This window comes from Moschus berezovskii, chromosome 1 (assembly GCF_049115385.1).
Source record: "Moschus berezovskii isolate FMDL1 chromosome 1, NW_MosBer_1.0, whole genome shotgun sequence".
Taxonomy (NCBI): domain Eukaryota; kingdom Metazoa; phylum Chordata; class Mammalia; order Artiodactyla; family Moschidae; genus Moschus; species Moschus berezovskii.
Genome location: NC_142460.1, coordinates 61,557,887 through 61,573,738, shown reverse-complemented (window position 1 = coordinate 61,573,738; position 15,852 = coordinate 61,557,887). Strand labels below are relative to the sequence as shown.

At 35.4% G+C, this 15,852-nt stretch overlaps 1 protein-coding gene across 4 annotated transcripts in view; it reads right to left on the bottom strand.

Moving 5' to 3' along the window:
* Nucleotides 1-15,852, bottom strand: part of EPHA6 (EPH receptor A6) — a 1,038,562-nt gene that overhangs the window by 588,045 nt on the left and 434,665 nt on the right. For 3 of the 4 annotated variants that reach the window (XM_088836271.1, XM_088836272.1, XM_055397929.2), the window contains exon 5: nt 9,140-9,475. In XM_088836271.1, coding sequence (XP_088692397.1) covers nt 9,140-9,475 — 336 coding nt within the window. Of the gene's footprint in view, nt 1-132; nt 183-9,139; nt 9,476-15,852 lie in introns of those variants that run through there. The other variant, XM_088836281.1, reaches the window with a different exon arrangement.

Here is a 15,852-nt window from a genome sequence, read left to right as displayed (position 1 = left end):
CACGACAAGCTGAGAGAGAGAGAGAAATTGCAGAAGGAAAAAGCTTTATATTTTAGTACCTTTAGTGGCCCTTTTTTTCCTGCTTTTTGAACAAAGGATCCTGCAGTTTCATTTTTCACTGGGCATCACAAATTATGTAGCTGGAACTGACTGTTTTAGAATCCAAACCAAATAGAAAAGTGCTGAGGAATACATGGAAGAAAAAAAAGCTACTTAAACATGTTATATAGAATTTCAGTGTGATTAAAAGGTCAGTAATTAGTTTTCAATCTTTACAAACTATTTATTAAATATTAGACACTTCACATTTTAAATAATTTATCAGAATAATCTATGAAACTTGAAAGTCTTTTAGTTTCACTTTTACACATTATTTTAAAAAAATATTTATTAATATTTACTTTGAAGTAAAAAGGACTTTTAGAAAATATCCCTTCCACAAACGAAAATCTACTTTTTAAGAGTAACCACATTTGAATCAATAATCCACTTATCCAAATCAGGCAATCTGTAATGCAGGCAGTTAAGTTAATGGAGTTAAATTGCCGTCTCTTTTTAAAACAACGAATTGCATTGAAAATGAGCAAACAATGTGCAGGATATTTGCTCAATCATAAAATAGAGCCTTACATCACATGACAGTCATAGATTATGCAAAATGTGATCAGACTGCACTTATTTTCACTGCTAATCAGGTTTATTTTTATAGGATTTAAAATATTTTACTTAAGTTCTATTACTACTTTTTCAATTTATATGTAGACATGCCATTAAAATTGTTAATTTGGTATCAGCGGTATCAACATAGCAATAAGATCTTATTATTTTATGCTAAAGAAAACATTTATTCACCTTTCTGAAAAACTGCACAAATAAGAGTTTCTTAGAGAAATTTGATGACTCTAAAAGTCAACTGCCTCAAATCAAGTTTAGGATTAAGCATATTTCTCTAGCAATGTACAATCACCAAACCCCTCCATTATTGCTATTAAAGGATGGTTTAGTGTTGATAAAAACTTTTTGTTAAAAATTCTAAGAACAGCACCAGAAGACTTAGTAAGCAAGAAATTCAATATATGCTAATGAATACATGTCTAATAATACTTTCCAGTAACTTTTGAGGCAAATTCCTGGTTAAATTTAAGACTTTGCCCTTTTATTTCCCACTGCCTGGAACAGTCTTTTATATTCAGGCTTTCTCCTTCAACTCATGATCTGCTGGAGTATTACGATATCAAGAGAGGTGTTTCTGGTTTCCCTATGTAAAATGTTCCTCTCCCATCACCTCCAAATCTCTTAGTCTGTTTAGTTTTTCTTCATGGGATGTATCACGACTTGACACAAAAATATGTTCTGAATAAAGGGACACTGTTAGCAGTTTGCATTATTCCTTTATTGTTATATCTTTAGCATATTGAAGAGTTTTTGGCAGATAGTAAATATTCAAGAAATATTTTTGAGTGAATGAAATAATAAACTAACTGAAACGATCTCCAATTTCTGTCAGTGCAGTTAACTGAGATTTATTAGGTTATAAACAACATAGATTGAGGATGAAAGTGTGTGTTAGTCGCTCAGTCATGTCCAACTCTTTGCAACCCCATGAACCGTATCCCACCAGGTTCTCTGTTCATGGAATTTTCCAGGCAAGAATGCTAGAGGGGGCTGCCATTCCCTTCTCCAGGGGATCTACCCTGACCCAGAGATCAAACCTGAGTCTCCTGCATTGCAGGCAGACATTTACCATCTGACCTACTAGGGAAGCTCAGAGATTGAGCATAGGCTTAGGCAAATAACACATCACACTTGTTCTCAAGATGCTTATATATCGGTCAAACTATGACATATAAAATAGGATTATGATCCAGTGAGAGAGATGCATTCAGTTCAGTTCAGTTCAGTCACTCAGTCATGTCTGACTCTTTGCGACCCCATGAATCACAGCACACCAGGCCTCCCTGTCCATCACCAACTCCCAGAGTTCACTCAAACTCACGTCCATCGTGTCAGCGATGCCATCCAGCCATCTCATTCTCTGTCGTCCCTGTCTCCTCCTGCCCCCAATATGTGCTATTATTCACAAATGACCGAAAGCAGTTCATTTTCTAAACTTGTTGACTGAGAGCTGAGTCACTTACCAACTTCAGGAAACTCATTGCTAAGGTCTAAGAGCCTTTTCTATACATTCATTTTCTCAAAAGATGAATGCCAAAAAGACACTAAACTTGAGAGCAATTGGATGTTTCCCAGGACTAAACACAAAGTTTAAAATCACCTGGACTCTATCAATTTCAATATTTGGCTGGACCATATAGTTACTTACTTATGATTAACTAGGCTGACATTTCAATTACTTTCCCTGCATAAAATACTCAGTATACTTCTCAGAAGAATAATACTTTTCTTAAGAAATAGGAAAATTTTATCCGTCAATATAAAGTGCCTGTGGCTTTTGAATATGTGATTTTTTTCTGTTTAAGAAATATGAAAAATACAATATGATAGTATTAGTCAGCTTAAATTATGGTTATTGTTTTTATTATTTTTTAACTTATGCCACTATCCTATTTAACTTATATGCAGAGAACATCATGAGGAACACTGGGCTGGAAGAAGCACAAGCTGAAATCAAGATTGCCAGGAGAAATAACAATAACCTTAGAGATGCAGATGATACCACCCTTATGGCAGAAAGTGAAGAGGAACTCAAAGGCCTCTTGATGAAAGTGAAAGAGGAGAGTGAAAAAGTTGGCTTGAAGCTCAACATTCAGAAAACTAAGATCACGGCATCTGGTCCCATCACTTCATGGGAAATAGATGGGGAAACAGTGGAAACAGTGTCAGACTTTATTTTTTGGGCTCCAAAATCACTGCGGATGCTGATTGCAGCCATGAAATTAAAAGACGCTTACTCCTTGGAAGGAAAGTTATGACCAATCTAGATAGCATATTCAAAAGAAGAGACATTACTTTGCCAACCAAGGTCCGTCTAGTCAAGGCTATGGTTTTTCCCATGGTCATGTATGGATGTGAGAGTTGGACTGTGAAGAAAGCTGATCGCCGAAGAATTGATGCTTTTGAACTGTGGTGTTGGAGAAGACTCTTGAGAGTCCCTTGGACTGCAAGGAGATCCAACCAGTTCATTCTAAAGGAGATCAATCCTGGGTGTTCATTGGAAGGACTGATGCTAAAGCTGAAACTCCAATACTTTAGCTACCTCATGCGAAGAGTTGACTCACTGGAAAAGACTCTGATGCTGGGAGGGATTGGGGCGGGAGAAGAAGGGGACAACAGAGAATGAGATGGGAGGAGAAGGGGACGACAGAGCATGAGATGGCTGGATGGCATCACTGACTCGATGGACATGAGTTTGAGTGAACTCCAGGAGTTGGTGATGGACAGGGAGGCCTGGCGTGCTGTGATTCATGGGGTCGCAAAGAGTCAGACACGACTGAGTGACTGAACTGAACTGAACTATCTTATATTCAGTGTAACTTTAGTAGGCATTTAAAACTTTTATACTGATTTATTTTGCTTTGAATAAACTTGCACAGAGTTTTGGAGAAGGAAATGATAACCCACTCCACTATTCTTTCCTAGAGAATCCCATGAACAGAGTAGCCTGGTGGGCTGCTGTCAATAGGGTCACACAGAGTCGGACAAGAATGAAGTGACTTAGTATGCATGCATGCATTGGAGAAGGAAATGGCAACCCACTCCAGTATTCTTGCCTGGAGAATCCCAGGGTCAGAGGAGCCTGGTGGGCTGCTGTCTATGGGGTCGCACAGAGTCAGTCACGACTGAAGCAACTTAGCAGCAGCAGCAGCACAGAGTTTAGAAAAAACATATTCACTGTCAAGAATTTTGAAAACGTAGTGAGGATTAGGAGGAATATTCAGACATAAATAAAATACAGATATAAAGATGAATGAATGTTTTCAATGTCCCTAATTACCTACTCTAGCAATGTGCAAAAGGTTGCTATTTGAAATAGATTATATTTTCAGAATGCAGTGAATTGTAAATCAAATAGACATCTCAAGTTTATAAATATATGGAGACTTATGTTGATTTAAATCTATTTTCAATGCCAGTTCAATTAAGTATTCCTGCCTGAGCACATATATGAATCTTCAAACAAAATGTAAGCCTAAAGCAAGACCTATATAGAATAGTCACCCAATGGCAGAGATAGGAGTGTTGAATATACATTTTAAGAAGTCAGATGATTGGAAAAACTGCTTCTGACAATAACTGCTTTAAAGACCCTTTAGCAAATATCAGCAGAATTGGTTTGTAATTTAGTATGTCTTTCACTTTGAACATGATCCCTTAAGGTTTTGCACGTCAGGATATCTACAAACACAATTTGTTTCAGACTGACTATACATGATTAACATTTTCCTTTACTGTCTATGACCTGAATAATTCCTTTTACTAAATCACACATCTTTGTTTTTCTATCATGCACTGAAGATTAAAGTCAAATGTTTTCTAAGAGTTGCTTTCTTGTCTTCCTCTCTAAATGAACCGCTTTTAAAGACCATTTAAATAGACTATGAAAATAGAAGGTGCAAATATAGCTTTTAGGGATTGTAGAAGTCAGTTAATTAAAGTTTATTGCTAAGATTTCTAATTATGAGAGTCATAGTCTTAAATCTATAATCTTATTTATCCAACTAGAATCAGTATAATCAAGGAACGTTTCTCCTAACTACAGCTAACGTAGTTCTAAATGATTTAGGAAATTCTTCTTTTTTTTAATTTCTTTAATTGTAAACAGTTAACAATTAAGTAAAGGTTGTTTAATGTGGCTTCCTTAATATTTCTTTATATATATATATAACTACGGGCTTCCCTGATGGCTCAGCAGGTGAAGAATCTGCCTGCAATGCAGGAGACACATAAAATGCATGTTTGATCCCTGGGTTGGGAAGATCCTCTGGAGGAGGAAACGGCAACCCACTCCAGTATTCTTGCCTGGAGAATTCCATGGACAGAGGAGCCTGTCAGGTTACAGTCCATGGGGTCGCAAAGAGTTGGACAACGACTGAGAGACTAAGAACAATTAACGACATGAAAGAAAAGGCTATTTGATGCAAAATTCCTCTTTATCCTCATGTTGTACACTGCAGACATAGAGTAGTAAAAACATTATTAATGCAACTATTTATATTTTTCAGTCTGTTTCATTTTATTTCCTAATTGTACTAAGTCAACTCATGTACAGCATTATTATTCTGTTGATTTTCTTTTACCTAACCTGTGGCCCTGATGTTGTATTAGTAACTTCTGCTAAATGGTTGTTCCCCTAAGTTGTCTTGGCTATTTTGTAGACACCAATGTATTTCTCCAAATCTTAGGTTAAATGTTTAGTTCCATCCCCAGGTCCTACTGTACTTCTTTTTTTTTTTTTTAAATAAAATAAATATATATTTATTATATTTTCCTTATGTCAGCTTTTTAGAACATTTCAAATTAGGTATTTTTTTTACCGCTTTATTTTTTTACTGACATGCAATAAAGTACATACATGTAGAGTATGTAAGTCTATCAATTTGACATATGTGTGCACTTTTGAAATTATCAGTACAATCAAGATAATGAATATATCAATTTGCCTGAAAAGTTTTCACATGCTTCTTTGTAATTTCTTTCTCAAACCCTTCCCTCACTGTCCCCAGAAGATCACTGCTCTTCTTTTATAGACTGGTTCACATTTTCTAGAATTTTATACAGATGAAATAATATGCTATTTTGTAAGGCTTTTTTCATTCATTCAGCACAATTATTTTCAAATTCATGTGATTATGTACATCAATAATTTATTCCTTTTCTTCTGTAATATAACAATGTCTTCAACATTCATGGGTATATTAGCCCTCAGAGCTTAATTCCTCAATTGCTCAATCTTCACTTGGTTCCTTCTACTCAGTATTCTTTCCCTTCTCCTGGCTTCATCTGGCTTATGCACATTCCACTCATCTTTCAGAACAGAACTTAACACTGTTTCCTCAGGATGACCAGACTTTATCCTCCAGACCTGAGATGTTCTCCTTGGTGGTATTTATCACAGTACTAATTATGCATTTGTCAAATTATTTATTATCTACCTCCCTGCCAGGGTGTAAAGTTCATAAGAGCTTTCTAACCACTGTACATATACTGAATAAATTAAAGGCTTATGAATAGCTCTATCATTTTTCTATGGTGTGAAAACAATGATATGTAACTTATGAGTAATGAGACAAATAATTTACTGTGGTCTCCTCAGTCCAATAAAATTGTAATGTGCTATCCTGTAACTTTGTACAGCACCTCTTGAGTTGCTTCAAAGAAAACTTCCAGATACCCTAGTAGAATGATGGGAAATCCCTCCCTCTATTTGCAATAGTAACACTGTTGTCTTATCAAGGCTGGCACACAATGATGAGAGCTCAAATTTGGTTGTGGGACATTCCGGTTTCTATAGGCTCCTTTTTCACTCCAACACTAGGATCTGACCCTTTCTGATATGAAAAGAGTAACTGATTACAGGCACAGACTGAATTATTTCATAATGTTAACCCTGATTAGAGTATTTGCATTTTTAAAGATGTGGTTTTCTAACATCAAAATTTCAGACACAAGAAAAGAAGGCCTTCTTTTTGTCTCTTAAAATTATGACATGGATATAGTGGTTCATATAAATAAAACTGGAAATAATATTTTATAAAGTATATATGTGGACCTTGATGTACTTTTCAAACAAAATTTAAACATATTTTGATTTTTCATTAAAACTTATATCTAAAGCAAAGTAGAATTGCTGCTGCTGCTGCTACTAAGTCGCTTCAGTCGTGTCCTACTCTGTGCGACCCTATAGACGGCAGCCCACCAGGCTCCTCCGTCCCTGGGATTCTCCAGGCAAGAATACCGGAGTAGGTTGCCATTTCCTTCTCCAATTCATGAAAGTGAAAAGTTAAAGTGAAGTCGCTCAGTCATGTCCAACTCCTTAGTGTCCCCATGGACTGCAGCCTACCAGGTTCCTCTGCCCATGGGAGTTTCCAGGCAAGAGTACTGGAGTGGGCTGCCATTGCCTTAATGAACAATAAATGTTTCTCAATAGTCTCTTCTCAAAGATAAATTTATTGGGAGGATTGTTTAATAATATTTACTATCCTCTTCCAGAAAGTATAGTTTCAATATATGTTGTTGCATGACTAATATAATTTCTGTCCTTATAGCAATACAGTTTTAATGAATTCTTTAATTTTCAAAGTAAGAAATAGTTTTTACCCTGACTTCTGCTACATTAGAAAAATAGTCCATATGAACTCTCTTCTAATACTAGAACGAAAGACTATTATATGTATGTATAATGTATAAAATTATATAAACATATTTACAAATATATTTGACTTAAATTGATATATTGTTTTTATTCTCAAACTTAATTATTTATACCTGTATTGGGTTATTTTTAATCAGGTAGCAGAAAAAAGGCTTAGAAATAATCTGCTAGTGCACAGCAAAACAGAAGACCTAAATCTGTTTTATCTTGAAGACACATCTGACAAGATTCTGTTGATACTATGGGAAAGAATAAAAAAAAAGAAAACAGGAATCCATTTTGAACAACCCAAAAGCAAATTCTATGATGTAAAACAATTTTTTAAATGAAGGAGAACATTATATATTAAATAAAAAATGGTGATTTTACAGTACTATATGTTTGCCATATTTATTAGATATATTTCTGAAGAGCATCAGCAAAGTGAACTTATGTATATCAGTTTAAATAAAATAGTCAAATCCATTTCAAATATGTTTTTAGAATGCTAAAGTTTTCTTCCTGTATTTTTTACAGGTTTAGCAGTGTTTTTCTTTTCACTTCCTATTTTGCAACAATGATAGAGTCATAGAAATTTACCAAAAAAAAAAAAAGTGTACAGCAACTTCCCACATATACTTACCCAGCCTCCCCCAATGTTAACTATTTGCATAACTATAGTGCAATATCAAAACCAGGAAATTGACATTTGGAAAATTCACAGGGCACACGCACGCGTGAGCATGTGTGTGTGCATGCGTGCACGTGCACATGTATATGTGTTGAGTGTAACTCTTTGCAATTTATCATATATGTAACTACCACCATTATCACTACAAGGCTCACTCTTTATACTTCTTTACAGTCACATGAGCCCTCTGGATTTTCCAAATGTCAATTTCCTGGTTTTGATGTTGCACTATAATTATTCCACCTAGTCTGTGGCATTTGTTATAGCAGACTAATCAAGTAAATATAGTGTAAAATAATAGTTTTACCTGTATAAATTATTCTCATCTGTATGTGAGCACATAAAACAATACTTTTGGCTATAAGACAGTTCTTTCTGTAACAACATAATTTATGAATGCTTCTCAAAGGGAGTTTTTAAATCTCAAGTTTTCCTGGTATCATGCTTTGTGGAAAATTACATTATGGGGGGATTAAAGAGAATATATTCTTATAAAAAGCATAGGACTCTTCATGCCTGACTACATTGCAATAAAAATCTATAGTGTTAAAAGGGGCCATTTAGCTGAAAGCAACTGGAGTTTATTTTTTAAAAAGACAGCTTATATTTTACACAAAACTGCACCTAAACAACAGCATTTAGATACATTAATGGATATATTTGCTGTTCCTTTTAAGAGTGAACTATGGTTAGGCAGCTGTACTGTTTTTATAATATAGATATGAATTATAATTAATATAAATCCTTACTATTTGCTTATTTTACATGGAAAAGATAGGGCTGCATAAGTAGGGCAGCTGAATTTCAGTTCATTTAGTAACCTTTTTTTTTATGTTTGATGTCTGTTGATAAGTAATATGAACTTGCTTATTAAGATATGCCAGCATAGGATTATATGAAAAACATAATGCATAGCCAAAAAAGAGAAGGATTATATCTAATTGACAATGCTAGTAAGAAGTAATATCAAAAATATCTTTCTCCACTTTGGGAAACAGTAAGAACAACAATCAGTAAATCACCCCTAAAATGTAGAGTGTGTGCAACTGCACCCCAGTGAATACAGGTCCACCAGGGATATTAAGCATCAAAATGGAATTATAGATCTGTTTTGAGAGAACAGCAGTAGAACTTACCATCTTGATCCGTGGTCACTGTAATAGCTGTGAATGGCTTGGGAGAAAAACTCAACTCAGAAACTCCATTCATGGCTTCTATTTCAAAGGTGTAATTCACATGAGACACAAAGTCAAGTACTATCACGGAATTGTTGATCAGGCCAGTATGTCTTGGGATGAAGCGGAGTCCTCCACCACAGTCCTCACACTGGCTGGTGTCTAAGCCACATTTCTTACAGATTACACTGTATGTGAGGTCTTTTCTCCCTCCTGTGTCACTTGGTGGGCTCCATTCCAAAATAAGGGCCGTTTCATTGATGTTAAAAACCACATTCCTAGGAGCTGAAGGTGGCCCTAGAGAAAGCAATTAAAAAACAAATGTACATGTATAGGACAATGAATTATAGTGCTAACTTGAAAACGTCATTAATAAACATGTGCTGGTCTTTTATATTAGTTTGAGCTCTTTCTTCTGATGGAAGCCATAAAGAAAAATGGTTAAAAATATCTCTGTAAGTTTAGTAAGGGTGGAGTCTAATGGGGGAAGATGATCTATAAATTAACTTTTGGCATATGAATTTCATTATTTAACATCAAAAGCCACAGATCACCAAAAGATACAGTAATCATACTACTTAAATTTGCAGACTGAAAAAATATAATAACCCAACATTATTTTAAATTATATGATGGCTTTGTAAAATTACATCTTAATAATTGCATCATCATTTAAAAACTTTGAAAAAATAATAACATACATATATAAAATATGCTGTGTTCAGTATTTCAGTCTTCAAACTATGCTTGATGTATAACTAAAACTCTCATTCATTTGAAAATCTCTTTAAGAATCTTTTTCTCACAGACTGAGAATAAGTGGCCATAAATTTAGGGTGGACACACAGTTTGGACAGAGGGGAATAGGAACAGAAACTGGAGGCAGCATAAGGCTTTTTTAGGTCCTGTCAATTTCATGGGACAAAAGCATTATTTGGAAGGGATGTGTGAGTGTGCTCAATTGTATCCGACTCTTTGCCAACCTCTGGACTCTAGCCCACCAGGCACGTCTGTCCATGGAATTTTCCAGGCAAGAATACTGGAGTGAGTTGCCATTTCTTTTTCTCCAGGGAATCTTCCTGATCCAGAGATGGACCCCACGTCTCTTGTGTCTCCTGCATTGGCAGGTAGATTTGGAAGTGATCAAAGGGGATATACATAAGATATGGTACCTAGATTTTATTTATATTAACTTTACTAAGCATAAGTAAATGTGTCCTTGAAAGCTTATAAAGAGACTCCCAAGATCCTCTTATTCGTCATCAAGACTCTGCATAAACCATATTGGTCATGGGTGGTGGATAAGCATCTACCCTCTTTTCTTGTTATTTTTCCATAAGATCACACTGCACAGAGTACTTAATGTCTTTAACTATTCTTTTTTTTTCCTTAAAATTGTGTCAATAATCTTGTATATTCATCTGAGTTCTTCAAACCTCGGTTTCATACCATTCACTGAACAAGCATTAACTGAAGGTCTGCTAGGTGACAGACAGTGCACTGTGTGCTTGCTATATTGTAAAATGCCACAGAATTCTTCTGCAAGAGACTGTGCCTATGGCTGATACTTTGAAAAACAATTCATTGCATAAATGACTCATTAAATAATATTCCTGCTATATTTTAAAAAGGGTTAGTCTTAAGAAATTCAAATAGTCCTTTAAAATTTGGCAATTTGCTTAGAAGGAGGAAAAGAATTCTCTGTTACATTCTCTGCATAGAAATAAATTCAAGTTTTCACATAAGCTTCTTTTGGATTTCAAGACATGGTCATTCATTCATTAAATAAGTTTTCTGTGACTATCATGTGTGCCAGATATTCTGCTAGATCTTGGACTTACAGCATAAATCTGATAAATATTATTTCTGCCTTCTTGCTATTGATATTTTAGCTGAATGGCTAGATAAACACAAACACACCCAAAAACCGGAAGAATAAAATTCAAATGATAATAACTGCAATTACAGAAATCAAAAGGAATGGAGCTAAAAAAAAAGTATCATGAGGCCAACCTGGGAAACCTTCTGAGAAGGTCTCATGCAGGTGGTGTGGAAGATGTAGAGAGGGGTAGGAAGGATTTTAGAGATAGAACATGCACGGTTCTTCAGTCAAAAAAGATTGTGAAATAGTCATGGAAGTGACAGAAGTTCACTGTAGCTAGAATGCAGAAGGAGTAAACAAGAAGTGAGTTTTAATCAACAGGAAGGGCTCGGATAATGCAATACTGCTATGCTCACTGGAATGAGTCTGTGTGTGTATGTGTGTGTGTGTATTCATTTAAAAGGAAGAAGCTGACAGATTCTATCTACAGAAGTGATGGTGTTTCAAAAACAGCAATCCGGCTGCAGTGTGGGGAGTGGTCTTAAAGAATACAGAGAACTCAGTCACAAGATCTGTTATACAGTGTCAGAGAAGCATAACATCACTCCTAAATCCATATGATTGGGTGTCGGGTTTGAGATATTAAGAAATGTTATACTTCCCTTTTTCATCTTGTTGGATCCTATTATCATCAACTTGATGGGTATGACTCAGACACCTATATGTACACCAGCTAAAGCCAGCCCTAGAAATGGGACAGTTAGTTTTTCTAAAAGGTTTCTGTATACCTTGCTTTATGCCATTTCATGTTTCAGGGAGTTACAAATATGTCTGCTTTCAGAAAGGTAAATATTGAAGGGATTATAAACTAGACAACAGGGATAAGCACAGTTTTTTGGTTTGTTTTTTTTTTACCTCCAACCTAGACTCATGCCTAGGAGATAAAGATTCATTATCACTATCATAATAGTGTCTTCTTACTGGATGACATATTCATATTGTTGCTCTTTTCTCTTATTTATAATGGGAAACATGAATTATTATTCACTTACATTTCCAAGATCAGGAAGAATGTTATCAATTATGTTATGGGTGTCTGCAAGTATATGACTGTCCGCCTAGAGATACTTAAATTAAAAAGACAGACACCCTTTTACTCAAGGGCCCTCATTCCAATTTGCATGACGATTAAATAGCTTTTTAATTGCCGTTAAATTATGCCAGCTAAACTGTGATTTCATGCAAATATTAAGCTGTAATGACATACAGTGAATCATTTACTAAGATTTAGAACTTAGAACAAAGAGAGACAATTAATTCTAATCCTCAGATTCCACTAAATTATGTGTCACTGGGCTTTTATGAATGTGGCCTGATTGCTTTGTTATCATTTATAAATTATACAAAGATTATGTGACACATTGGGAGGAAGAAATCTGGCAGCAATAACTCTTTTGGAGACATCTGTATTGAAAACTCTCAGGGATTTCCTTCTGTTGATCTTTTTCTTCAAAGGAAACAAGTAATTCACACAGGAAGAAAGCAATCTCCACAAGACCAACCTCATAAGAAAAACTATCCTAATTTCCAACTAGCTGTTTTTCAAGACCATCATGCAAGAAACGAATAAAAACTACAATCTCATTTCTATTAGTTTGTTTTAAAAACACAGTTTCAATCTTCTTTTGGCTTCACTTTGGATTTCCCCTTTACACAGTTAAGTCACAGTGTGCTAACAGTAAACTTATGAGAAGTGGTGGCAGTGCTGTCCAGTCACGTCCCAGAAAAGCATCTGGCCTTACAACCCCCATCTTCCTCTCAGAGTAGCAGAGGCCAAGTGGGCTACAATTTTTTAAATTTCATTTTCATTTTTTATGTAAAATGTTTTAAACAGAACTATATTTCTCAAAATACATCCCATTATAATATCTCTAGTCCCTTGAGATAAAACACAAAAAATGAGCTCAGTGCTCAAGTTAAGATTTCTCTGGCAGATTGATGTTGACACAAAAGAAACACAATTTCCTTCCCTTTGTTGAATCCAACATTTCCCAAACATTTATTTATGAAGTGTTATTTTCTAAGAAGCATCTGAAGGAAAAGTAGCATTCTGTTGAACACTCTTTAAATAAAGGCTGAAACTAAAGGAGAACAAACTTAGGGGTCACACTTCAGCTACTACATACATTGCTGTAGACATCATATTTTATGTTTATAATTACGGGAATATATTAACTTGTAAATAAGCAGGGATCTTTTTCATATTAATTGAAGAGTGATTATTAATTCACCCATTAACTCTATAGCTAATTGTGGTTTTTAAATACATTTTTAACCTTAAAAACAATGAAAATTTGATTCAAGTAACTGAGGATATCAAATCATGAAAGGCTGCTCCTGCTGCTGCGTCACTTCAGTAGTGTCCGACTCTGTGTGACCCCGTAGACAGAAGCCCACCAGGGTCCCCTGTCCCTGGGATTCTCCAGGCAAGAACACTGGAGTGGGTTGCCATTTCCTTCTCCAATGTGTGAAAGTGAAAAGTGAAAGTGAAGTCGCTCAGTCGTGTTCGACCCTTAGCGACCCCACGGACTGCAGCCTACCAGGCTCCTCCATCCACGGGATTTTCTAGGCAAGAGTACTGGAGTGGCCTGCCATTGCCTTCTCCGTCATGAAAGGTTATTGCCTATTAAAATGTATCTTCCAATTCTTAAGTTACTACCTGACAATAATTTAAATGTGTCTGCTAATTAAATGACTACCAAGATGCAATAATATGGTTTCCTAATAAAAAACATATTCACATCTGAGTTTATGGATGAGAGAAAATAGTTCTGTGTTTATCTATGTCAGAGAACATTAAAGATATAGTGAATCATCTAGAGATATTTTGGTGAATGTTTTTACAAAGGAGTAAATGATATGAATAAATGAAAAAGTACGTCTCCAGACTTCCATAATGTACTAAAAATATCCGTTGTCAGATCTGTATATAGACATAATTTAAAACTCTAAAAGCCATTTCATTTTTTCCACTATCACTATCAATTTAAATTTTATAGTTATATTATTAACTTTATAGTAATATTATTCCTACATAATCTTTGAAAAAGGTACTTAGTGGAGCCCTATTGACAAAATTTTGTATTTGTATTCATATCTAAACTACTATGTGCTCTATCCATAAGACTTGTTCATAAAATGTTTGTATATTTGGAAATAAGATGATGAAACAGGGACTTCAGCCTCACTACAGGGAAAGAATTAAATCAATTCATTCAGAGAAAGAAATGAGGCCCAGGAAAGTTTTGCAATTATGTCAAGGTCATAAAATTCATCAGTGGTAGGATGACAATCTAAGTCTTTTTAATGTTTAATTTTTTTTTTACCTCTATCACAATGTATTCATCCTATAAACAGAAAAAATACCTGAATTTTATTGGGGTTTGCTGAGAGAGTACTGTCAAATATAAATTTTCAAAATACAGAAATTAGAGAGCAATTAATTGCCTTCCTACAACAAATTTCTTTTAATAATGTTCCTTAAAGCATTTAAAAATAATTTGTTTATAGAAGAACAACTGAAAGTTAAATCTTCAAGATAAATATTGCTCAAAATAAGAAATATGTGCACCTAAAATCCTTTGAATTCTACATATTCTTATTTTCTTCAATATTATTGCATTTACTTCAGTAACTAAATCATGTCTAAAATTAAGACTTGTTTATCACTTATGTTTTCATAATACTGCAAATGACAACTTAAGGTAACTCTTGCTAGATTTTCCCTGAATCCTAAAGCTCATAGTTAAAGGAAACAAAAATAATTAAAAAAGAACTCTAATAGTCTAAATACCATTCACCTCTAGAATAAAATCTAAAGCTCTCAACCTCGTCTACATTTATCTTTATAACTAGGTCCATCCCTCAGCCTCTTTCTTCTTTTCGGCACATCTCAATGCCTTTGGATCTGATTTAGGTGTTACTCCCTTTGTGCTACCTTCCTCCTGTCCTCGGGCAGAACTGAATACTTTTATACAATGTAGGCATGATTTTTAAAAAATAGCATTTTTTAGCACTTTCTTTGTTCCAAGTAGTATACTTAATATTTCATGATTTATTTCATTCAATTATCACAACAATCTGTAAGGCAGATATTAATATCCCGAGTTTATAGAAAAGGTGACTTCAGTTCAGTTCAGTTCAGTCGCTCAGTCGTGTCCGACTCTCCGCGACCCCATGAATCACAGCACGCCAGGCCTCCCTGTCCATCACCAACTCCCGCAGTTCACTCAAACTCATGTCCACAGAGTGGGTGATGCCATCCAGCCATCTCATTCTCCGTCGTCCCCTTCTCCTCCCGCCCCCAACCTTTCCCAGCATCAGAGTCTTTTCCAGTGAGTCAACTCTTCGCATGAGGTGGCCAAAGTATTGCAGTTTCAGCTTTAGCATCAGTCCCTCCAATGAACACCCAGGATTGATCTCCTTTAGAATGGACTGGTTGGATCTCCTTGCAGTATAAGGGACTCTCAAGAGTCTTCTCCAACACCACAGTTCAAAAGCATCGATTCTTCGGCGATCAGCTTTCTTCACAGTCCAACTCTCACATCCATACATGACCACGGGAAAAACCATTGCCTTGACTAGACGGACCTTGGTTGGCAAAGTAATGTCTCTGCTTTTTAATATACTATCAAGGTTGGTCATAACTTTCCTTCCAAGGAGTAAGCATCTTTTAATTTCATGGCTGCAATCAGTATCTGCAGTGATTTTGGAGCCCCAAAAAATAAAGTCTGACACTGTTTCCACTGTTTTTCCATCTATTTCCCATGAAGTGATGGGACCAGATGCCATG